This window comes from Lepisma saccharinum, chromosome 2 (genome assembly GCF_977018435.1).
Source record: "Lepisma saccharinum chromosome 2, izLepSacc3.1, whole genome shotgun sequence".
In the NCBI taxonomy this organism is placed as follows: domain Eukaryota; kingdom Metazoa; phylum Arthropoda; class Insecta; order Zygentoma; family Lepismatidae; genus Lepisma; species Lepisma saccharinum.
Genome location: NC_139230.1, coordinates 3,979,613 through 4,005,192, shown reverse-complemented (window position 1 = coordinate 4,005,192; position 25,580 = coordinate 3,979,613). Strand labels below are relative to the sequence as shown.

The 25,580-nt window shown below is 37.6% G+C and overlaps 1 protein-coding gene across 4 annotated transcripts in view; it reads left to right on the top strand.

The window, feature by feature from the left end:
• The window catches only part of LOC145983876 (protein tyrosine phosphatase domain-containing protein 1-like), a 130,115-nt gene that overhangs the window by 74,985 nt on the left and 29,550 nt on the right, over positions 1-25,580 (top strand). For all 4 annotated transcript variants that reach the window (XM_083116947.1, XM_083116946.1, XM_083116948.1 and 1 more), the window contains 6 exons: positions 2,993-3,108; positions 13,735-13,857; positions 16,768-16,951; positions 19,648-19,759; positions 20,916-21,126; positions 23,875-24,033. In XM_083116947.1, coding sequence (XP_082973073.1) covers positions 2,993-3,108; positions 13,735-13,857; positions 16,768-16,951; positions 19,648-19,759; positions 20,916-21,126; positions 23,875-24,033 — 905 coding nt within the window. The remainder of the gene's footprint in view (positions 1-2,992; positions 3,109-13,734; positions 13,858-16,767; positions 16,952-19,647; positions 19,760-20,915; positions 21,127-23,874; positions 24,034-25,580) is intronic.

Below are 25,580 nucleotides of genomic sequence, written 5' to 3'. Positions count from 1 at the left end.
ACTAAAACTCCACCATTAGGGAAGGTGGAATTACCGCGAAACGGAAAAGTCGTGAAAGAAATATGAGCGAAACGGATTAAATACAAACGTAAAATAAACGCGTAGGATTGAGCACGAAACTGAGTAACAGCGAGAGAAGTTACTGCGAACTGAATTCAGGTAAATCCAAATTTCAGCATCGAATTAAGCATCAAGGAAACAAGGACCAAACGGATGAGGGACGAACTCAAAATTCAGCATCGGAAGATGCGCGTAGGGAATAAACGCGAAACAGATTTAGTGCGAAAATTCCACTTTCGCACTTAGTAGTTCCTTCAGTGTTCTTTTTCGGCGACAACGCCATTTCACTGGAAACTCCTGACCTCTACCAGGTTGAGAATCCTGAACTACCTCACAAAATTTCCAAAATTTTATATTTTTAATATACTTCTCTATTCGCTTTTAACATGAATTAACTAGCAGTAAATACAATTAGAGATATTAATATTTCCTTCCTTTTCAATATTATATATACTTTATGCCTAAACCACAAGACATACAATAGAAACCTAACCATGAGATTTACCAGTAAATATATAACAATCGTATGTAACAAATATTAACATAGATACAATATACTAAAGAAAAACCTCACATGCTAATTTAAGCAACTCAAAATATGTAATGGACAGATCATGTAAAAAAGACTTATTCTGGCTACCAGAGCAAGTATTGATACTCAAATTTATAACCCAAATATGTTTACACTATATACTTATTGTAACATGTGTATTAATATGAATAAAGTGAAAAAAAAAAACGAGGACACCGGTAAATTCTGAGCAAACTGACTCCCTGCTTTATATATAAAGGCACACTCCTGAAAGTATGCGGGTGGAGGTGGACATTCTCAGGGGGTTCCCCCTTAATTTATTATTTTTTTTTATACTAAGAACGTACTACCTTTGTCAAATCAAGATGTATGTTATCACCACTGGAGAAGGTACTCATTGAGAGAGTAAGTACTCACTGAGTAAACAGCTGCTTATTGTTATTAATACCACCCAATGTTTCAAAAAAGTAACAAAATTCAGATTTTGATATATCAGCTACTGTTTTCTGTGTGTGATCAAAATACTCATCGCATTGTTATCGTATCACTGCGAATCTGACAGGTGGAAGAAACATGTTCATGCATGTAACACATGCATGAATGCATTCAATTTATTTCATGTTGCTACGACACCTTATCATGCATGGTTTCGCACACATGCACACACACACTACCGCTTCACGCCATGGCACTAAGTACACAGAGGTCGATCGCTGTGCAAATCATGTCACTCATTTCTTATACTACGCAGGTGATGGACTAGCATCAGACTACCACGGATTTAATTGAACAGAGGTAGAGAACTTCAAATAATTCAACGTTTCATAATGAACTTTCCCCCCTAATTTGAATTACCTAAAAGTTCTGTAACTCATTGGTATATTTTGATTATTCACCTGATTAATCCTTTGGTTTTATGTACAATTTCGTAATATTTCAATCAACTATTTTGCATGAAACTTCCCATGAGACTTGTTTTCATTTAATATATTTCTTATAGAAACTGAAGAAAACTATTGTTTCGTTAGTCTTTTACATGTTGAAGTTATTACAATTTCGTTGAGAATAGTGACCAGGTGTAATGAGGTAATTAATGCACACGAAAGGCCACATTAAAACAAAAGTAGGCAAAGGAGGTTTATAATTTTCATTGCTGAATGAATATCCGTACACGTATGCGTCACATTTTGACGAGACACAATTTTTTCCTTTGAAATGTATTTGGTGGTATTTGTAATGGGTTTGCGTACCACTACAACTTCCATCTCGATCAATTAGCAATCTGCGAGATATGGAATACAAACTACTTCTTTCTTCCAATTGTGTTTAGGTCCGCAGGTATGTGAAGGGATTCCTGCTTAGAGCACTTCACACAAGACACGTCATGGATTTGGCAAAATATTAATTTATCATCATATATTTATTAGTTTTGGTATAAGATAAATACCTCATGTGAATTTGTGGTAACTTATTTATCTAGACAATGTGCGTTTTAAGACTGCAGGGTACGTGCACACCCTTAACGTGATATAGCAATATATATATAGGAATAATAATTTGAAAACCAAATTTTACTTCGTCACCCTCTTCAGGACATTGCATGCTCATGATAGATGATCCGTACTTTAAGATAAGAGAGATTTTGTGAATGTGTGTCAAAGTTTTAGGAATTTGTCACTTTTCTACATATTTAGATATCCATGACGACGGGTATGAAAGATGACTGAATGACGTTGATGAAATCAAACCTAAAGGAACATGCTATAGCCAAACCTCGGAACCATCCGTGGTAATATAGCGAGTCAAGCAGTCAATACAATTTGCCAGACGTAATTCTACATCCGAAAAACATCACTATCGCCTGATGCTTGACCTTCAGATGTGCTTTTCAGCCAACACGTAAAATATTTGCTTGCGTGACCTCTATTGTTCACAAGCCGATTACCAATCACAAACTTCGAATTATTATCCTATGACACTTTTTGTCCTGAAATTGGCATTATGGAGGAATATTCACCCTAATTTCCACGTTGATTCATAGAGTTTTACTGATGAACATTTGTAATTAAAAGTATTTTAAAATAGAGACAACTGAAACTAAGAATATAAGTATATAGAATCATTCCGCAAAGCTTCTTCTTAATATTTTCTTGAAGATACCTATCGAATCTGATCTCGTTGTATCATGTGAGAGTGCGTTCAAGTCTCGAACCACTTATACAGTAAAGGGTTGTTACATTTAGTAATGTAAATAATTAGTTTCTCTTTTGCAACATAACTCGATCCTCCTCAGACTACCAACTGTAAGCAACGGGGAGAAAAGGCGCACAGTGTGAATTTTTGTTTAATCTTTGTTATTTAATATGTGAATATTAATAATGCATATTTCGTATTCTTTAGCTTGGACATAAACACTGTAATCAATCTTCAGAAGCCAGGGGAACATGCGAGTTGTGGAAGCCCGTTAGAAGACAGCGGCTTCACCTACGATCCGAATGTATTCATGCGCAACAATAGTAAGTGCCACATTTATTTGCACGTATTTGATCATATTCATGAAAAACAAAGAAAACATATATTTCTATTTGTAAGTTATCCTTGAGCATTAAAAACAAATCCTGTCTTACACCTAGTAAAATACACATTGTCCTCTAGATTTTCACGACAACTTGTCAATTTTTTGTTTGGGTGCACTGGCGGATTAACGACTAACGGAGGATCCAAGGTTGTTTTTTTAGCTACTCCTACTTGCTACCCCAAAATCACTCAATTTTAAACTAATTCACCCCTACTAATTTGCTCTTTAGTTATGAAACTCCACGCCACGAAGAAGTCTATTTTCTTTCACGAAAATCCAGACATCAGAACAATCAACAGGCGAAGACAAAGTTCCTCTAGGAAGGTTTCTAAACAGGAATAACTTTTCAGATGTTGTTTTCGAGAAAGTATTTTATGCCGCAGATCCAAGGTCTCCCGAACTTGGCCAAACCTTTTCATTCCTTGAATGTTTCTGTAGAACATTCACTGCTCATGTTTTTCTACTTCTTGGCGGTAACTAACCATGTTATAACGTTTTAGTTTTCAATCTCTCTCCTTCCAAAATTAATGGGAGAATCTGATACTTATTCCACGAAGGAAAGAGCCAGTTCTAGGGTTATGCAACTTAACCCCAAAACTTGGAGGCAAGGACAGTTTATTTTTTCTTGGTGGAGAAGACTTTGCATTAAGAGGCCAGTGCAGGGGGGGGGGGGGGGGAAGTGGCAAAATGTGAAGGACAACTGCGCTACTGCCTTGAATATTTAGTAATTGGGACGCCTGCGCCATATGAGTCCTATCACCACAATCCGTGCAATTCTTTTTATTAATTAGGCACTAATAAATATTATCCTATAAATAAAGGTGTTGATATGCATGTGTGTGTGTGAAAATATATTAATACTGATGTAACGCCAGCCGGCCTCCCTGGCGGAGTGGTTAGCTCAGCGCGCTACGATGCCAGGGGTCCAGGTTCGAATCTTGGCCAGTGCATGGGTGTTCTTTGTGAGTGTCCCTTCATCAATTTAATCACAGTTCTGTCGTCTTCCACGTTCACATGCATATAAATTCTAACTCGCAGTGATATTTTTTAAATGCTAACCCCCAACGCATACTTCGTTTCTTTTAAATATCTGTAACACTCAAACTTTCTTTATTTCACGTAACACTCTACATACTCGTGTAAATTCATCTCATTTTCCTTAGATGTAGCATTGTATATTTTTTACTACATAGGGCATCAAGTTATTATTTGTATTAATATTGTTCTAAATGAAATGCTGTATGGCTTAATTGTAACCCTATTGAGGTAAATAATAATAATAATATCAGCACCCATCCTCATCTTCGTGATTAGCCAAAAGTGGCAGAAAATCGGAGTAAAATAATCAAATCAAAAAATCTAATACTGACAGCCATTCCACAGAAAGTGAGCCTTGTTTGTCCCGATCGTAACAGTGCTTTCTAGGTTTCTCTCTTGGTTACCACTTCAAAGTGGAATTCGTAAGAACACATTCCAGACTGTTGACCGTTAGTACTAAATGATATGCTTGATTATTTTTATCATGCTGTATTTATGAAGAGATGATTGCTTTTTATGTACTGTTACGGTCGAGACGATCTAAGCTCACTTTCTGTGGAATTACCCCTGATGCATTTAGTTATTCTTTATTAGGGTGCAAGGGGTAACCTTCACTGAAGGCACCCTAAAGTCAACCTCGCTTCCACTTAGTACACCCCCGTAATTAGAATGCTGCAGGTCAACAAGGCTCAGCTGGACTCGCAACCAGTATCATATTTCTGTGGGACTTGTGTTGTCGTCCATGTATGTTTGTCGTGCGATTAGCCAAAAAAATGGCAGAGAAGTAACTCTAAATAACAAAAATAAGAAATTTGTCGCGCGGAGCATAGGTGAGTGGCCATGATGATCCCTACCCCCCTTCTCAAGGCCGGATATATATTACAAACAGTTTCTCTTATGTTTTACCATGCCAAGTTTTTTATGCATTACTTTTCTATGTTAATGTATTTTCAGCGATTGTGTGTATCCCCCTTCTGCAAAGTTTTCTTCCTCTCGACAAATAATTGTGGATTTCAGTACCAGCTGGAAATTCACAGACCACATTAATTTACATTACAATAGTTGTCGGTTTACGTACACGTCGTTTACTTAGAGACAAAGAGAATTTACACGCTCTCAAACCTTCCCGTAACTCCAGTAGTCAAAGCTTCACTAACACTTAACAGGACGTTAAAACTCTACACGAGATGCATCGAAGCTATTAATACTTGCGTAGCTTGGCACTCTAGAATCTTCTCTTACAGACTCGCATAATGGAATTTCAACCCGAAACATTGTGATATGCACCGATCTCTGGTGTAGGAGACGAATGCATGTATAAACTGCTCAACCTTTTTCGGTCTCCACAGTTCTGATCACACTAATTCCCATACTTTAGAAGTGTGCGTGATAGATATTTTGGCTAGTCTGGTATAGTATTGGAGAAAAATTGGTGCTTGCATTTTTTGCCAAGCTGCACTCGTACACAATTCTATAAATGAAGAATCATTAAGCTGACATTTTTATATCAACTAGTAGATACCTTACGATCTGGCTCTACAGCCCCTGGTGAGCCTTGCCCTCTTCCACGACGTACATCCAGTCTTCTCTATTTTGCATTCTTCTCTCTCATTCTCTTATTTTAATCTTCTTCAGGTCCTGGATGACTTCATCCCTCCATCTTGATTTTGGTCTCCCTCTTCTCCTCTTCGAATACATTCTTTCTTTCATTATTTTCTTTGGCAATCTTTCCTGTCCCATTCTTTCGACGTGCCTCATCCATCTGATTCTTTGTGATTTAATGAATCTAACTATATCTTGTCCATAGAGTGTTCCATCTATTTCTTCGTTATTTCTGATTCTCCATTCATCATTCGTCCTCATGGGTCCATAGATTTGCCTGATTATTATTCTTTCAAGAACTCACATGTAGTTTTTAATCTTCCTTCGGGAGAGTCCACACTTCAGAGATGTACGTAATTACTGGTCCCACTAACGCTTTATATACTTTCATTTTAGTTGTCCAGTCGATTAGCTTGCTCTTGAGTAACTGCAGATTGGCGTAGGTATGCTCTGTTGCCTGCTTGTAATCTGTCAAAATTGTTTTGCTCATTTGATTGTTGTTATCTATTACCATTCCCAGGTATTTAAAGCTTTGAACTGTTTGTATTTCTGTATCCTCTATTTGTATGCTGTATGCTATATCGGCTTTTAGGTGATACAATCATACATTTTGTCTTTTCGGTGTTTACCTGTAATCCTACTTTCTGTTTCTTTTTGTAGTTCTTGAAATACTTGTTTCATTGAATTTTCTGTCCTTGCTATGATTGTTACATCATCTGCATAGGCCCAGATTTGACTAGTCTTGGTAAATACAGTCTGCCTTTTGTTAATTGTATACCCAACGGCGAAAGAAACAGTAGGCGAATTGTCCACCACCATTTTCATTCGGTCTGAATTATTCAATATGATGACAGTGAATTGAAATAATGACTTCCATAAGCAAAGAACAATGCCTCCTTCGAACCAACATAGTTTCATTTCTTAACACAACAAAGGATGTAGAATAAAATAGTAATTAAAATAGCGGTGGACATTTGCCTACCATTATCTTTGCCGTTGACTGTACTAATGGCTCTGTGAAGTGCAATGTTGAAAAGGAGCTCCTCTCCCTGTTTTACTCCGCTGTTGATGTCAAAAGGAGTGGTTATCTAATTTCCAACTTTAAATTTTGCTATTGTATGCTCATTTTTATTAGTCTCACTACTTTATCTGGGTAGTTTAATTGTCTCATGATCTGCAGTAATTCTTTCCTTCTTATACTGTCAAAGGTCTGTTTGAAATTCTTCAAAAAGCATGTAGAGGGTTACATCATGTTCATAGTGCTTTTCTATTATCTGTTTTGGTTTGAGTTGCTGTTTCAAGTCCACTTTATGCACAGTAAGGCTAATCGGGAGTGGATCTACAGTTTAAAGTAGGATCCGAACCACTTGTGCCTCGACCGGGTATCGAACCCGGGACCCCTTATTACAAGGCAAAGACGATACCACTGCGCCAACTATTATCTGTCTTGTTACGAATAGTTGGTCTGTTGTACTTCTATTTGATCTAAATTCACACCGATATTCTTCTAGTATTCTCTCTGTGTAGTCTTTATTCTCTCATTTAAGGTTTCTGATAGTATTTTGTATGTTACATTCAGTAATGTTATGCATCTGTAATTTGAGTCTTCCAATTTGTCTCATTTTTTATGTATAGAACGCATGATATCGATTCTCCACTCTGCAGGCATTTTCTCCTCATTCCATATGCTGCTAATGAGCTGTTATTTCTTCTATCATACTTCCTTCTGCATTCTATATCATTTCAGCCACAATGTCATCACTTCCAGGTGACTTGGATTTTAACTTTTTGATCATATTATCTATGTCCTCTTTCCTAGGTGCTCCTATATTAATTTCTGTATTTTCGTTCGTCTCCTTGTGTCTCTATTGGTATCTCTTCTGCTTCTTCTATGTTAAGTTGTTCGTTGAAGTATTCTACCCACCTGTTGATCACTTCATTTTCTTCTGTTATTATTTCGCGTTCTTTATTTCTGCATTCTATTTGTCTCTGTTGTATCCTTTCGTCATTATATTAATGGCAGCATAGAGTTTTCTGGTTTCACTCTGTTCATTCAAGTGTTCAATTTCTCCTAGCTTACTCTGTATCATCTGTTTCTTCTCTTGCATATTTTATTTGCTTGTCTTCTCAGATCTCTGTATTTTTCATTGTTATTCATGGTTTTCCTTTGTAGCATTTTTTTCTCGTGATGCATTTTCTTCTATATTGCATTTCTGCACTCATCATCAAACCACTCTTTATTTCTTCTGGTCTCTTGCTCTCCTATTACTTCTACGGTTGTTTGGTTAATATATATTTTACTCTTTCTCATTTATTTTCTATTGATTCTTCTTCTTGTATCATTGCTCTTCTTTCTAGTAACTTCTTCTCAATACTTTCTTTAATCTCTCTTTGTTTAAAACTATCTTGAGTTCCATTTCCTCCTTACATCTCCTTTCCTCTTGTAAATTTTATTTAACTTCTCTCTTAGTTTCTCCTTTTACAAGAAAATGATCTGAATCGCAGTTTGGACCTCTACAGCTTCTGACATCCAGTATTGATGAAAAGTGCCTTGCATTTATCAAAACATGGTCAATTTGGTTAACTGTATTGTCAGGCGACTTACATATACCTAAGTGTATGTTCTTATGTGGGTGGAATGTGCTTTTTATCACCATTTTGTTTCTTATAGCGAACTGACTGAGGAGCATCCCATTCTCGTTCGTTTCTTCATGTAGTGTCTGCTTTCCAGCTATTCCCTTCATGAAATTTTCTTTCCCTACTTTAGCATTAAAGTCTCCCATTACTACTAACATTCTCGTTCGTTGGGGCATGCACCGTTATCGTGGTAATGTTTCTGAACATGCCCTTAAGTCTCAATTTACGTATACGTTCATTTATTGGTTCAAATTGCAAGATGTTTCTTCTAATTTGTTTGGTTATTATGTATCCAGTGAACCCTACTTTATCCCTTGTTCCACTGTATAACATTGTGCATTTGGGTTTATCTATCCTTCCTCTTCCATGCCACCTTATCTTTTGGAAAGCGATTACATTTATTTTGTTATTCATTACTGTGTCTGCTATTTCCTGCATTCTTCCTGCTATCTTCATGGTTCTTACGTTCCATGTTGCTATAGTAATGGCATTATTCTTTTTTCCTTGCCGGGATTGTCTCCTCTTCTTTCCATCCTTCATCCGAGACTGTCGCGTTGTTTCCGTAACTGCAGGTTCTTTTATCGGGTCTGGGAGTTGGCCATACGCCCAACCCCAAACCTGGAGGACCAGGTAAATCCCTCTACTAACTGCAGGCCAGCAGTTCTGGTTTTGGTCCGCCATGGGTATTTTGATTGCCCAGTATCCACTATATCTAGTGGGCATTCACCTATCCGCCAGCTGGAGAGGCGCCCATTAGGAGACCTGTAACTTCACGTGGGCAACTACTCGTAGATACCTTTGAATAATGAACCAGATTTACGCTCAAGTGTAAATGAAGACTAAATGTTGCGGACTTTCTACTTATTGTAACCAAACTTTTAAAAATACGGTAAGCGTGGCTGATGTGAGTTACGGATATTTTTCATGTGTATCGAAAAGAAATGCGGTAATAAGGCTATTAAATGTTCAAATAGTACAAGTAATTTCTTTTTTAAAAAATAAAGATATTGCATTGCATAGCGCCCCATGAAGGCGCATAGGTGATATAGTGGTAGGGTTTCTCACATTCTCCATCATAATGGAGGTGATGTGATCGGCACCACGCTCCGGCTGCCTTTGCCCTCAGGGTTGCCCCCATGTGTCTAGAGACTGGGAGACCTGCTCTATGCAGGAGCATAGTTGGCTGTAGTCACGTAACTAGTAAGAACTTCTATTCTATTTCTATTATTTTACGTAGCTTTTCTACCTCCTTGGTTAATCGCGACAGTGAAGATGTATGAATTTGGCGATGGTACCCCCTGTTCACATAAAGTGGTCCTCTTTATAGGATTGAACAGTTGAAAGTATGTGCCACTTTATCTTAACAGGAGTGTACAAACAGTACGATACACCACGCAAGATCAGGTTTCGAACCCGGGACCTCTAGCTTCGTAGCGCATTACGCTGACCGCCACGACGCCGGCAGTAAGAACTTAGGGTGAGACTTGCTGGGTCGAGAAAGAGCACCGTATTTCCGAGACCCGATAGACCTCAATCAACAAGCATTTCGTATGTGGGTCCTACATCTGCAAATTACAATCAACACTAATTTTCTTAGTATTATCTCAATGGATGACAGGAAATACGTTGCTTATACATAGTGTTTTTAGAAACTTGAATGGAGGGAGGAGGTATTTACCTACATTTCCATTGAGGATTGAATCAAGTAAAAAAATAATTTAGTTACAAGATACTTAGTTTCTGTTGTCTTTATGGTTTGCCTTGAGGATGGATTAATTATGCATTTCTCGCCCTTTCTTCAGCGCAACAATTAACGCAAATAAAATTGTGACCTATGGATTTGTAGTTAAGAACGCCTGCCGATCACGTCAAATGGCCAGTTAATGAACCTTCGGTCAGTTATCATAGTAACGGTTGCTAAGCTACAAAGGTAACACCAAAGAAAATCAATTTAAACATAATAGCTTTCGTTCTAAGCTGCATGTCTTCTTTGTGGATAGAAGCGCTCTTGGGCTAATCAGAAAACACGATCTCTGACCATTTGTAACCTACTCTTGCATTTCCTGTGTTCTTGAGAAAGCCATTTTGTTCAATTCTTCTTAAGCTTTTGTCGATAAATAGCTTTCGTAATCGAGCTCGATGAATTAAACACCCTGTATAGGTTTACTTCATGCTTGTATGATTGATTTGTTTTTATTTGTACAGTCCGTACCGTAATGAACACAGCAACCATGAGCTTGGACATTGCGCACAAACAAGACAAGCCCCTACCTAAAGGTCTCTGTAGTATCACAAGCAGAGTTGTTAAAGGTCAGGGAATTGTAAATAAATTCAATTCCGGTCCAGGAGAGAAAATCAGGAAGAGTGAATGGGCTCTGGACCATAAAGAACCTTTTTATCTTTAAAGTACTGGGTGAGTCCTTTAAAAGAGGCCCCGTGGAAAATGCGTTCCTTGCATGTAGGCAACCCTGGTACACCGAAGAGAAGAGCGGGTTAGAGAACAGTCCAGGATATCGGTGCCAAGCATATTCGACAACATGACATGACATATCCTGGACTGTTCTCTACCCCGCTCTTCTCTTCGGTGTACCAGGGTTGCCTACAAGCAAGGAACGCATTTTCCACGGGGCCTCTTTTAAAAGACTCACCCAGTACTTCAATTCTGTCTCTGAACCTTTTTTCAGGATCAATTTTTAATACGGTCCAAGTTCGATATTAAAATTAAACAATACGCAACTTGGACAAAATTTAAATTGTGCGAGAAGAAAGATTCCGGTCCTGTCACGGAACCCAATAAAACTCATGAGAATTTATGGGTTCCTGGACCTTTGTAACAACCCTGATCCAAAGGGATCTTTTCCACATGAAATTTCATAAATAATTCTTGAAGTTTTCTTGGAGGTGAACGATTAGGTTTCCTCGGGATATCAACCAGCTGATTTCTGGATAGGCTTTCAAGAACTAACGCCACTCTCATCTTCACTTTTCACTTCAATCCCTGAAGATGTGTGGCGTTAGCTCTCGGAAGCTTATCCGGAAATCACCTGATTGATATCCCGAGAAAACCTTTTCAAGAAATTTCAGATTGGCAATGTAGAGGAACTAAATAATAATAATAATAATTATTATTATTAGAGGAAAGTGACCAAAGTAGTACCTCAGTTTTGTTTTTCATCCCTGGTATCATTATGGCATATTATTTCTGTTAGAAATTTAATAAAATGGGTTATTTGATACGTTGGCTAACGTTTTGAGTAACTTAATCCACCTTAAAGTGCATGATGCTTTGCTAGTAAGCATTTCTGTAAAAAGGGACGAAAAGTAACAACGGTGAAAAAAGTGGCCAAAGTCGGACCCCTCCTTTAACAAGTTCCAAAAATTGGAAAAGACGCAAAGAAATGTTAATATGTGATATGTAATAAATGAATTACATTTATTGAGCTTGCATAAAGAATATAGATGTACAAAAGTAATATAATATAGACTACCAATATACTAACTGCGTCAATCGCCCTTTCCATTTGTTGGACATCTCACCTTCTCCCACCTGCATTGCCTTTTCCCTTGAACATCTGAAACAATATGTAAAAGGACTTTACTAACGAGTAACGACCCTTTGCTTTGAGGGGTCCTACTTAGGGCATTTTACTCGTGGAGTCTTATTGTTTATACAATAAAAGCACACGTATCTTCAAACAAACCAATACCATAATTTCAAAGTACAATACTTACTAGTGCCTAAATTGTAACAAGATTGGTACTTACCTCTCTCTTAATTAGCAAAATTCCCACTGTTGTGCACCGATGTACAAACTTTCATTTACGCAAAAACAAGTCATGTCGGACTACAGCACCTGATACTTGCACGTTACTTAGGCAGCACCTACTTACGGAAACAGGAAGGGGGTCCGGCTTAGGGAGTGGGGTCTAGATTTGGTTATTTTCCTTTATTATTATGAAAGTAAAAACTACGAGAACAAAAAAGCTTGAAATTATTTTTCTGGTACTAAATTAGCGAGAAACTTTGCAAAACTTTTTTCGGCGCCGCTTCGTTCAACTATGCTTAACCTGTTTTAGTTCACTCGGTTTATTCAAATGTTTGGGGTCAGTGGAATTGGAAGTTTCTACGATACAGAAGTTTTCTGACAACCATGGTAGAAAACAAACATTAGAAATTGTTTCATCTGTAGTTCCAATGCTCCATTCGAATAATTATTTTAATTTGACGCACATTTCTGAACAGTATAAAAACTTTCTTCACTCAAAAGAATAGGTTGAGATAGAAAACTCTGAGTAGTAAAATCTAAATGTTGGGAACAATGACTGCGTAACTCGTTAAGTAAGTGTATGAATTGAGGGGGAAAACTTCGATATCAGCAAGCCATCTGGATCTTGCTTACTTTTTCTAATGCTCGGGGCGCGAAAACTATCCATGGGGTTCTAAGCATAAGGCTGGAGGAAAACTTGGCGACCAGACGAATATGAATAAATGACAACGTCTGTTTGCAGGGCTTTGGTTGAGATAGACTTAAAGGAAATTGGCAAAGATGGTCAGGATTAATTTATCTTGTAGAAAGCAAAGAGAACCAAAGCTTTTGTTGTTGCAGCCGTTTGCCTTCGGGTTTAGAAATGTCGGAGAGTCGGTGGTGAGTCAATCGCCGAGGAGGTGCTTTGTTCAAATCACACTTCGAAGGCTTTTAACCCTTCGCCTCTCCTTCCCATGTATTAATTTGATTATAAGTTGGAATGGAAAAAGTATTAGTAGATAACAGATAATAGTGAAGCAGAAATTCAGTTGTCAGATCAAGGACAGTAACACGTATTCGTATTCGTAGATGTTGACGGTGATCACAACTTAATGCTTTTTTTATTATTATTTCAAAAATCCTCAATACAGAGTTAACTCTGAATGCTATGACAATAGAATCTATAGATCTGTGCGATCTTGGGGCGTCACCGATGGAGTAGTGGTAATGTCATCGCCTTGTAATGAAGGGATCCTGGGTTCGATACCCGGTAGAGGCACATAGTGGTTCGGACCCCACTTTAATCTGTAGACCAGTCTAGATTAGCCTTTCTGTGCATAAAGTGGACTTAAAAACAAAAAACTTAATTAATCAATCCTATGATCGTGGACGATTTTTTTTTATCAGTTACTAAACTAATACTAAATAAATTAGTTCTATTGAGTTAATTACTAATACTATACTGCTGAAGAATGGTAGAATAGGGAATTTCATTTCGAATGTATGTGCTAATGCAATTAATTTTTGCTTCATCTTTTCAGTCTATTTTTACAACTTTGGTTGGAGAGACTACGGCGAGGCGACCTTAACAAGTATTCTTGATATGGTCAAAGTCATGGCGTTCGCTTTGACGGAGGGCAAGGTTGCAGTTCATTGTCACGCAGGTAAGACGCTAGCACGATCTTGTAATGTTAGGAGTGTTGCGTAGAACTCATTTGCGGCAAGAAATGAAGGCAAAAGTACATTTTTATTGTTTGAGGAACACGGTCTGCAGCGCAAGAAGTTCACTTCGTAACAGGGAAGGAAAATCTGCAAATTATCTGCATTGCAGATAGACACTCGGAAGTTTGGCGTTAATTCAGTTTAATACGTGACTCGCCACGATTCAAATTGTTTCTTCGGTTGAAGGGTGATGGTAATGAATACGAGATATATTTCTCTTTCTGTGAAGACAAAATTGTTTTCCTCCGAAGTACGTCGTCGCATTTTAAATATTATGTTGAATCCGTCGGAAGTGAATAATTCATGAACAGATTTGTGTGCATTCACGTCTCTCGTCAAATAGGCTTACGTAGTTTCCTGGAAACGACATCGCTATCGATGACGGTCTCAAACATGCGTGCTGGTATTCCTGCAGCCTCGGAGACAGACAAGAATTCTAAGGTGGAAATCTGCCAAGTCAGAAATCGTAAGTCATCTTCCACAAATGAGTTGTAACGAATACGGTTATTTATATGGAAGAATATCTATTTCTTTCTAAATATCTTCACCAACTTCGATCAGCCCTAGCATTTCTCCCATGTGCAAGAAACAAGTGGAGGTAACTTGGATGTGCGTGACGTGGTTGATTCACCGACATGTCACGCTATCGCGCACCTCAGCTTATATCCCAATCGATGCGAGCTGTACCTGCGAGTAGGTTCTGCACGAAAGGTAACTCGTCCCACCTCCCTCAGGATTTTAACCCTTTTTTTTTTTTTACTGCAGAACGTTCTATTCTAGTGCTCTTTTTTCAAACATTTTACATAAAACTATCTTATACCATCGATATATAATAGATGCAGACAGTTTTTAAAATAAATCGTGGCACTACAAAAGGTATCTTTCATTTTTAAAAAAAAACAAACTGATCGTGTCTCTTGATTTTATACCATGCTACGCTGCACGTTGACCTCGGAAATGAACTTCCTCCAGGACAGTAAATCGATTTCGTATTTCTGCTGCCGGAATGTAGCTTTAACGTAAGTTTAACGACGTTGGAAAAGGCGAAGTGACCTAACGCTGCTAGGTAATCCTGGCAAGACTCTTGCAACGCCGAGACAGGTCAGTAACCCCTGCCGCCACGCCACCTAACATACTCTTTGAGAGAGGACAATCACCTTCATGCATTAGATACGTGCACACATGATATAAAGGAGTCATGAGTTTATGCTTTTTACATTGTCGGGTGCAGGCTTCGTTTAAAGAGCGGTTGTTAAAGAACCCGCCTTTTATTCCAAACGAAAAATCTCCCGCTTCCACTCAGAATCTGGTTAGAATTGATTTACAAGGGAGGAGAGACTCATTAAAGATAAATATGCTTTTCTCCGAAATTTACTGTTGAAAATAAAGGTAGGTTTATCGCTCCCCCAGCAACGTAATTTGTGGCCTTAATCGGGGGGGGGGGGCTTAACATTAACCTTCATGTTTCAGAAGGTATAAGAAAATAACCCCTGGAAATCTGGATGGACGGGCGCCCCCTTGTCCCCGCCAAGTTACGCCTATGACCTTTTCTCTCTTTCTCTCGATCTCTCTCCCCCTCCATCCTTCCCATCTCTCTCTCTCCCTCCCTCCCTCCCTCCCTCCCTCCCTCTCTCTCTCCCTCCATCCCTTCCACCATCTCTCTCCCTCTCCCTCTCTCTCTCTCTCTCTCTCTCATGCTTTCAATTTGACCTTAATTCAAACATCAACAAAAAAAAATCAAATTTTCCTTGCTAATCCCCACTATATCAGTTCAAGATGATGATTGCTTCTTAACGGCACGAGGAACAGTTTTCACATCCAACCAGACTCGAGGACACGAAGCTGCTCCTTCCCCACCTACCTTTTCCCACGGCAAGCTGGGTAAAGAGAGGTCTGTGCACTGGATGGTTGTAGGAGGGGGAGAAACTTAACATTACACTTATGGGAGTGTTTTTTGTTCTCTTTGGAATATCAAACTTCGGATGGTGTAGAAAAGCACGTGAACAGGACAAGTTGAAGATTTTGTTTGTGTTAGGAAAAGTCGAAATTTCCATTTCATTAGCAGTACCTTGGAGTTATTTGTCCATAAGGAATACATGAAGACTTTAAATTAATATTATTATTGTTATTTTGCAGATCGTATCTAGCTCAATAATAAACTTAAAAAACAGCTTCCAATTGCAACATGGGGAGAAATTCATACTCTCTTGTGCTGTTTTTTTTCCAGTAGCACTGCCCATTCTGACGATATTGAAATGAATGCATACCTGGTGTGAAACACTCACTCTTCACCTTAAAGACAGTAGAGAGACTTGCTGAATGGCAACGTTCCTTCCTGAGAGAGAGGCTGAGAGTGGGTGAGAGCAGACTGAGGCGAGAGCTGATGCAGAAAAGGGATGTCTGCATGCCCAAGCATGCACTCCCTTCGACTGTTGACTACATTCCCTGAAAGTCTTGCCACAGCTGAAAAGATTTTTACCACTCTGACATCTCAACAGTTCATTAAGATTTCTTGAACTTTGTTATTAACTGAGGTAATCAAATTGTTTAAAAAATTGAAGATCTCTGACCTCAGTCCTCGTCCTCTCCACTGACCCCCGCCCTGCCGAAACTTGACCATGGGCCAGCCCCTGTCATCGAAAGTGTATGTGCACATAGAGAAGGTGGACATGTAATTAATTAGGCATATGCATGCAGTGTACTAATATTGGTGTAGAGTAAGTATTCAAATAGTAGAACACACTTCTCCAAACTAATGTGGCTTCTGTTCAAAGTGTGTACTATTGATTATAGTAAAGTATCTTGTGCTATTTTGTCCATCATTTTAAAGTTATACAATTTTTCAATTATAGGTTTGGGAAGAACTGGAGTTTTGATAGCTTGTTATTTAGTGTACAGTTTGCGGGTCAGAGCAAATGATGCTATCCGTTTTGTGAGACTGAAACGACCGAATGCAGTTCAAACAAGAGGTCAGATACTTTGTGTTCAGGAGTTTGAACAGTTTGTTCTGCCACAAACCATTGTATTTTGCAATAAGTAAGTATTTCTTCTTCTAAACTCAACCCAGAATATAAATGATTCAATAATATATGTTGCAGTTGATTTTTAATGTAATGGGAAAATAACATTTCACTACTTTAAGAATTAATCTTTTTAAATATTATAAAAATATTGTGTAGGAGTTTCTTTTGATTTTGGTTATCTATCATCGCTTTTTCGTCACTTGGCTAATCGAGAGGATGAGTAATGACGTAGCATTCTATCATGAATGCGGGGATCTTAAATAAGGGATGCAACTTGCCCCTCCCGATTAGTACTATTGATGATAGAGACAGCCCTGAACGAGCCAGTTACGAACATCTAGATTAACATTAATACAAGCTCATGTTTCGGTTTTACACTGAACTGAGCAATGCGAATGGCAGATAAGGGTGAAGGATAGCTTACCCTGCTCGGTTTAGAAAATAGACCAATAGCTCCTGCTTCTCCGAATATTCCAAGCAAAAAGATCCTGTGTCGCTCTCATGCGCACCTATTTAAACCCTCGCTTGGATTTTTGTCACCTCTAGGCCTGTGGTCTTACCATTTCCTGTAAATATCTTATGCTACAGATTTCTGAGCAGGATCGGGCAATGTCTGCCAGGGTCAATATTTCTAAACCGAGCAGATATGCTACGATGATAATGAAATTGATAAAGGGACACTTGCAAAGAACACTCACACTCAGGCCAGGTTTTGATTCCGGGACCCCTGGCATTGTAGCATGCTGTACTAACTGCTCCACCACAGAGGTCAGAGTCTGTGGGTGCATGTGTGTGCTTGTGCACATGCTTCATGTATTTCAGAACTGAGCTTTCTCCAGTTTAGAAAAATAAAACAACCGAATAACAATAACAACCCATGGCACAACAGCCCAGGTCCTGACATGAGGACCAGGGCCTACCTACAGACTGCTGGTCTCGCACGATGAACCCTCAGTCGTTGTTGTAGGTTTCCATGAAGGAGTTACGCTACTCATTCATAGCTCCCCAACTTTCTCACGATGGTGGATGGCCAACAGTCCCAGAGCCCAAAACATGACGCCTTAGACCGCATAGCAATGGTGCAGGACAGAAAGAAAACGAATAGAGTAGCATAAGCACTGGGAGAATTGTAGATCTCGGTGTGTCAGGGTGGTTAGCACACCACATTGAGACACTAGGGGTCTTGAGTTTGAATCCCAAAATGGGTGTTCTTTGTGGGTGTCCTCCATAAATTTCATCACTCACCCTCATCTTTGCGATTAGCCAAAAGTGGCAGAAAAGTGAAGTAAAATAAACCAAAATCGCTGGGAGAATCGTTCAGGGTCAGACAGTTGCATGTAGGTGGCACTGAAGAAGAAAACTTAGAGCCAATACATTTTTTCAGGCATTATTCTCTGTAGTTGACTAGAACTTTGACAAGGTGGAGCCTAGGCCACCAAGAAATAATCCTCCCAGGCACTTCAAATAGATAAAATACAGAAGTACATCATTACAACATGAGGAATAACTCCAATCTTGCAGTTCCAATGCATAACACACCACTATTAAAAAAAAGGTCCAAAATACACAGGTATCCTATACAATAAGTTGCCAGATCATATAAAATCTATTGAACCAGTAGCCAAATTAAAAAAAAAAACTAACAAATAATTTGTTGTGCCATTGCTTTTACTCAGAGTAAATTTATGAACCCCTAATCCATCAACTCACGTGTGGGTTTATGGATTGGAGGTTCATGAATTCATCAAGAGGAGTCCAATCAAAAATGTAATCAATAGTTTCAACATAGACTCACAATAGGCTGGATGACATCTTGCATGTCATATCTGTTTGTGTCAGTTGAGTGCAACTTTTAGTATATAATTTTGTGATGATGTAGGTCTTACCTTTGTAATGTCTCGCAGTATTTCATTTAATATTTTAATCCATTATGGAAAACATGTATTGTGCTTATATTGTAGCCTTAACATGTCTCACTGGTGTTACTTGTACACACCTTCCAGCAGGATACTGTGATGGGCTGAGGTATCATTTCATTGCATCAACTCTCTATATAATATTATTGCATTCATATTTCATTTTGCAAGTGTATTGTAGTGTGTACACAAATTGACATGTCCAATATCACAACATGTAAATGTAAAAGTATTCATGGATGATTCTAATCTAATCTATTTCTTGTTCATGGCACATATCACTTCTCACAATCTTTTTGCTATTATTGCTGTGGATATGGTGGAGCCTTGGCCACCAACAAATAATCCTCGTAGGTGATCTCCCATACAAATGTACGTCTGTATGTGACACAGATGAGAACAAACTAATTAACATTGAATCCCTGAAGACTAAGATGTAACACATTGCACAAAATATCAGAGTAAAACAATGGTTAAAAGTCCAGGAATGCAGTAAGAGTCAATGATCACTTACAAAGAACATTTAAATGGAAAGTTTTTAAAGAAGTCATTATTATTTCCCCCACATATGACTCAGATATTCTCACTTATCTCGGCAGTATACAGTAAGTCCACTATTGTACAAAATAAGTTGACAAATGCAAATTTTATATCTAATTTTTAGTGTGTACCAAATAATATCAATTTATAATTATCTTTATTTTGATGCTATACTTTATATAAAAACCTATAAGTTAGTAAACTTCTTAAAATATTTTACTTAATACATGCCTTTTGTTTTATCTACTTGCAGAGAATTTATTAGAGATAAGAAATTCACTGAATTTACATTGTCACAATTTCTGAATAGGCAAAAAATAATGTTACATGGATATGAAGCAAGAAGTTTCAAATATATCCCCAAGGTAAGGATGAATATGTTTGAGTCAGTTGATTTCTATTACTACTTACCATTTTGTCAGTGTTGGAATTGATGGCGGGAGGGGGAGCCTAGAAATTTAGACCTCTCTCAATGTTCTTCACAACTCGTACATTTAATTTAGTTCCCAACCATGCAAAGACTTTTCCCAATTCTATATTTAATGGCAATTTGTTATTATTCTGGAATAATTCAAAGTAACAATTACTTGCAATTTCAAGCTAATTTGAAATTGATAAGTAAGAATCAATTTTTGGTTTAATAGTAACATTAAATCGATAGTTTGTTAGCAAATTGAGCAAAATTTTCTTGCTCGCTCTGATCACAAAATAATAATTTCTGTAATAGTCACATCAGTTAATTCTGGAAAGTGTTGGTGTCCTATACAATTAGTTATTGCTAGTTTGATTTTATATATTATACATATAGTAGAAATATAATCAGAAAATATATAATATAATCATAGAGGATTTTTAGCATGAAATGTGTCTTCTTATGTTTCCAAAGTATTGCATGTTGGCTAATAATTTAAAGAATTTGAAAACACAACTCTGAAATCCTCCTTCCCCCTCTTAAATTTGAACACTGCATAGTGTTCTCACTGTTCCTGCTTTTCATCTTTGATATATTCACAAACTGAGACTTAAATCTATTCTCACATACTTTCTATATGAAAATACTTAGTTATTTGAATTTGCATTATTTACCAATATGTATATATGCACACACAATTTTTATCATGTTACGTTACCTTGAAGCTCTTTTCTTTGACACTTGATTTGTAGAATGAGATTTAGAGGACAACAGGAAAGTAGCATAATATATCTATGTAATCCATCTGGAGGATGAAACTTTTAAAACTGAAAACTAGTTCCAGAATATTTTTGGGATTTAGGTTTATCCAGGGACTTTCTCTCTGGTCAAGTTGTAATTGGACACACTGGGTCTGCCCAAGATTACCAGATTTGTTAATTTTGTACAGTAGACTAAAACTATGGGTTTGAGAGTTATCATGGATGAGTGTAAATGTGGTAGAGGCTGTCAGGCTTTCAGCATAAAATAAAATTTAATATCTTAAGCAAGATTTTACTTTCTCTTTTAGTCATCCTAATTCTTAAGACCAGTGTGCTTGTTTCTTTCAGGTTTTGTTTGTATTATGTGAACGCCTGCTCAGGTTGTGCAATTGCCAACAGCCTAGTTCATCGTTTGGTATACGTTTTGAGGTGGACAGTGTTCCTTTTGCAAAGTACTTTATTGCTTCAAGGATTAATGCTGACCCACATCGGGTTGGGTTTGTGCATTCTCAGTCACGGTCTACAGAGTCATCTCTGGATTCTCCATATCCCAGTGCAGGTTAGCAACACCTTTAATTTCGTAGATGATGAAGGTAAAATGAAAAAATCGTGGGGCCTCCCCGGTGGCATAGCGGTTACATCGTCAGCTTGTTATCAAGGGCTCCCGGGTTTGATACCCAGTGGAGGCACACTGCACAGTGGTTTGGACCCCGCTTTAATAAGTAGGTCCAGTCCTGATTAGCCTATACGTGCATAAAGTGTACTCAAAACAACAATTTAATTAAAAAAACTACACGAGCAGTGATTTTTTTCTAGTGTACGTAATACTATGCCGTACCGGCACCTTTTTATATGCGAGAATAAAAATTGATAACATTTTATTGTAATGGCAGAAGTGTTTGCGTGTGTGTAACCACATGGATGCACAATCATTTGTGAACATGCAACAATATTTTGAGTAGTTCTTATGATGAATACAATAATAAAAAAAACACCTTGAAGAGTACCGAAACCTTCTTCTCAGAAGAAAAGCTCTGCATAATTTCATTTTATGTGATTTGCTTTATTTTACTTCACTTTTGTGCCAGTTTTTGGGTAATTGCGAAGATGGGGATGGGTGATGATGTGATGAAATTGATGAATGTACACTCACAAACATCCATGCCCAGGCTGGGATTCCAACCCGGGACCCCTGGCATCATGGTGTGATTTGCTAACCACTCTGCCACAGGGACTGGCAGCACTGTATAAGAGACTAATAATCTGAAACAAAAAGAATGAATGTTCGAATTATTTACTAGGCATAAATCCTTTTACATTCCCTTCCTGCATGTATGAATTGTTCATATTCTGCTATAATTAATCAAGTTATAGTTGTATTGGGTCGATGCATAAGTTCATAGCATTTGTGTTTGGTATGGCAACACTGCAGTGTTATGAGTTTTTAGTTTAATGTTCATCAATTGGAGTTGCATTGCTGTTCTTGTGAATACACATAGAATTTTACAGATTTGAAGAAAGACTGTGTTATTTATGGGCTAAAGAACAATATGTCCAGTGAAGAAGAAAACATTTCCGACATATTCTTCTGTCTGAGTTTAACATAGGGGCAAACACATTACAAGTGGCTCGAAATATTTGTCCCTTGTACGGGGAGAATGCCAATGGGGAAAGCAGGGCAAGAAAATGGTTTTGTCATTACAAAGAGAGCATTTTTGACTTAAGCATTTCTCCACGTTCAGGAAGACTATCGGGCTTTAATGAAGACAGGTTAAATGCTTTAATCCATGAGGATTCACATCAGTCGACTCGAGAATTAGCAAATGTGATGGACTGTGTCCATTATACCATCGTGTGATATTTGCATTCCATGGGTAAGGTTCAGGATACTGCACGCTTTAAATGAAAACAACCAAATCAGTGAGTAGGCCAAGAAAACAGCATCAAGAGCTTGGTTGGATACATATTTCACATCCTCCTTATTCTCCCCAATCTTGCACCCTCGTATTGCTACCTTTTGAGCTCTCAATCCATCAATCTTCAAGGAAGCTCCTTTGGTGATGAAAATGCTCTTCAAACTTGGCTTGATGACGCTTTTAACCCCAGATCAACTGATTTCTTCAGGCGTTGAATTGAAAAACTGCCCCAGCGTTGGTAGACATTCATAGACAATGAAGGAAAATATATTACTGATTAATTTATGTCTGGTTCATCTCAAATTAGTATCAAATAAAAATACTTTCGCCATGGTGAAAATGACACTACGAACTTATGCATCAACCTAATAGGTAAACTGAAACCCAGTTTTTAGCAGTGTATACAAAAAGCTTCTCATAAGGATGATTTCAGTTCATGGGCCTATTAAACTTAAACAAAGTTTCACCTGACCTTGCATTTCCATTTAAATTATTAAAGGCTCCTCCACATTTTAGAGGGGGAGCACAAAGGGATCAATTTACTTTTTCAGTTACACCATTCAGTTTCTTAAATTGACAATGGAATTTATTTCAATTTTCTTTCACACTTTTTATGATTTGAAGTGTCTCCAAGCTAATTTAAATGTAATTCCTTGTGCACCATTTGAATGTAGTGTGTCATATAAGGAAGTGTTTTCCATGACAGTTGATTTTATTTAAGAGCAGTGGCGAATCCAGGAGTTACAGTTGGGAGGGGTGCATTTCAGTTGGGTACCTTACCTCACCAAGAATAAATTCTAAACTACAGTTTCAGTGTTTTGAATAAACAATATATCATACTGTAAACAGGAACCAAGCTGACTTCCATGTTCTAGAGGCTAGAGTATTGTTTTCGCGATCCAGGGTTAGAATAGATGGTTATTATATATCAAGGGGTCTTGGGTTCGATCCCCAATTGAGGCATCTTGCAAGTGAATCGGATCTAAATTTAAGCTCTATTATGTCCAGTTCTGATTAGCTTATCTTTGGCATAAAGTGGACTTAAATGAGACTTTAAAAAATATTATTGAGCCTGTTAAACTTGGTGAAAAAATACACAACATTTGAGCCTTCAAAAATATCAGGCACAATAATATATCCAAAAGTCTGGTAGTTGTGAGGTGCGACCACCTGTATCTCCTCCCCATGGATCCACACCTGTTTAAAATATAATGTGTCATTGAATGTCCTCCCCATTTAGGATGTCCAATGAGAATAGAGAATGGCATATTTTAATGTCTCATGTAGTTGCATTAAATTTCTATGAATTATGTTTTTCATTCGGTTTACTCTGTATATTCTTTCACACATATGCAGAGCATTTATAGACACAAATTATTTTCTCCTTTCAGTGCCATCGGCTTCCTCTACTCGGCGATCTAGCACTGAGTTGGATGAAAATTTTTGTGAGCTTCCATCTAGTATGAATGGCCATGATGAAGAGGATGAAGGAACACCAGCAGTGTCCTGCATTTCTCCTGATATGCCTTCATGTGCCTCTGGAATGTCAGGTAAATAATAAATTTTAAATAATGCATCTATTCCCTAAGTATGTATATACATTTCTTTGTACGGACATTGAAACAATGAGAATGAAGACAACTGGCAAAGAAAATGATCAAAATAGACTATTCAATATCAGATGAAGACACTAAAGAATGATAAATGTCATAAACATCTTGGATCCGAATAAAATGTTGTACATTTGTAGGGACTCTGTAAGAATGGTTAATATATTGCTCTTTATATTTTGGGCTTCTGGTTCTAGAGTTATAAGGATTCAATATTACTGTAGACAGTAATTTGCTCTTGAAGCATTGGTATAAAATATAATTTTGTCATTACAGTGGAACCTCGATTTTACGTTTTTCAGGGGACCAAGCTGAAAAAACTTAAAATGCGGGAAACTGTAAAATCGAGGAAACTTTTATAACATTTTGCTGTGTTGGGACCACAAAGATTGAATTTATAATGCGGGAAAATGTAAAATCCGGGAACATAAAATAGGGGTTCCACTGTAACTTTGAAATATTAAAGGCCATGCCACACCAGTTCTGATGCAGATAGTAAAATGCTTTTGTTGTCATTTGATATAACGCATACCATATTTAAAATGACCTCAAAAAATTAATCTTGAATAGCAAAAACTCCAACACACATTGGTTTTCACACAGTACTCTCTACATTGTTCACTAAGCAATCTCAATCTACAACAGAAAACATGAAATATATCATCTTCACACACCTTTCAGGCATAATAGTAATCAGAAAGCAGCATCAACAAACACAAGTCATGTTCAAAAGAAATGCTGTAACATACAATCCTGAACACTTCAAACAATCCAACGAACAAGATAAAGGTTCCGTACCATATGGGAACCTTTCTGGAATTATCAACCACATTCTCTCACATGAAGACTATTCACCAACCACAAACAAAAATTAAGAACCGACTACACAATCCCAAGAACGATGTAGGACAGAAGCCACTTGGGGTTTAGCTCTTCAGGCAAACATGGAAAACAATGTAACAAAACTGCAAAGAACATGACTTACATAAAGAATTTCTGAACAGAAAAATTGGAGTTGTTAAAGCATCTCGTTAAGGATAACAATACATAATTAGATGAAATGCATGGAGAGACTTTAAAGGCTCATATCATAGTGCTATTTGTACTTATATGATCAAGTGGATGGAAATAAATCATATATCATATCAACTCCAGAATATGACCACTCTATGCACTCAGCCACAGAGGTGGCAAAATGAAGATATATTAATGATGTGGTCTAACTTATGACACTAAAAAATACTGTAGAAATTTCATGAAAGTTTAATGGCACATGCTTTATTTCAATTCTGTATTGAACATCATATTTCTCGTAGCATAAAATGTTACACACACCAAAACTCTAGAGCTAGCAGATGTAGGAATAAAAATGTTGCATTTAGTATTTTATCATTCCCTTACAAATACTCAAAATCTTAAATTTTGAGATTGTCATGAAAATAAACATGATGACCTGACATAGAATGTTCCAAATGTTAGTTTGCATC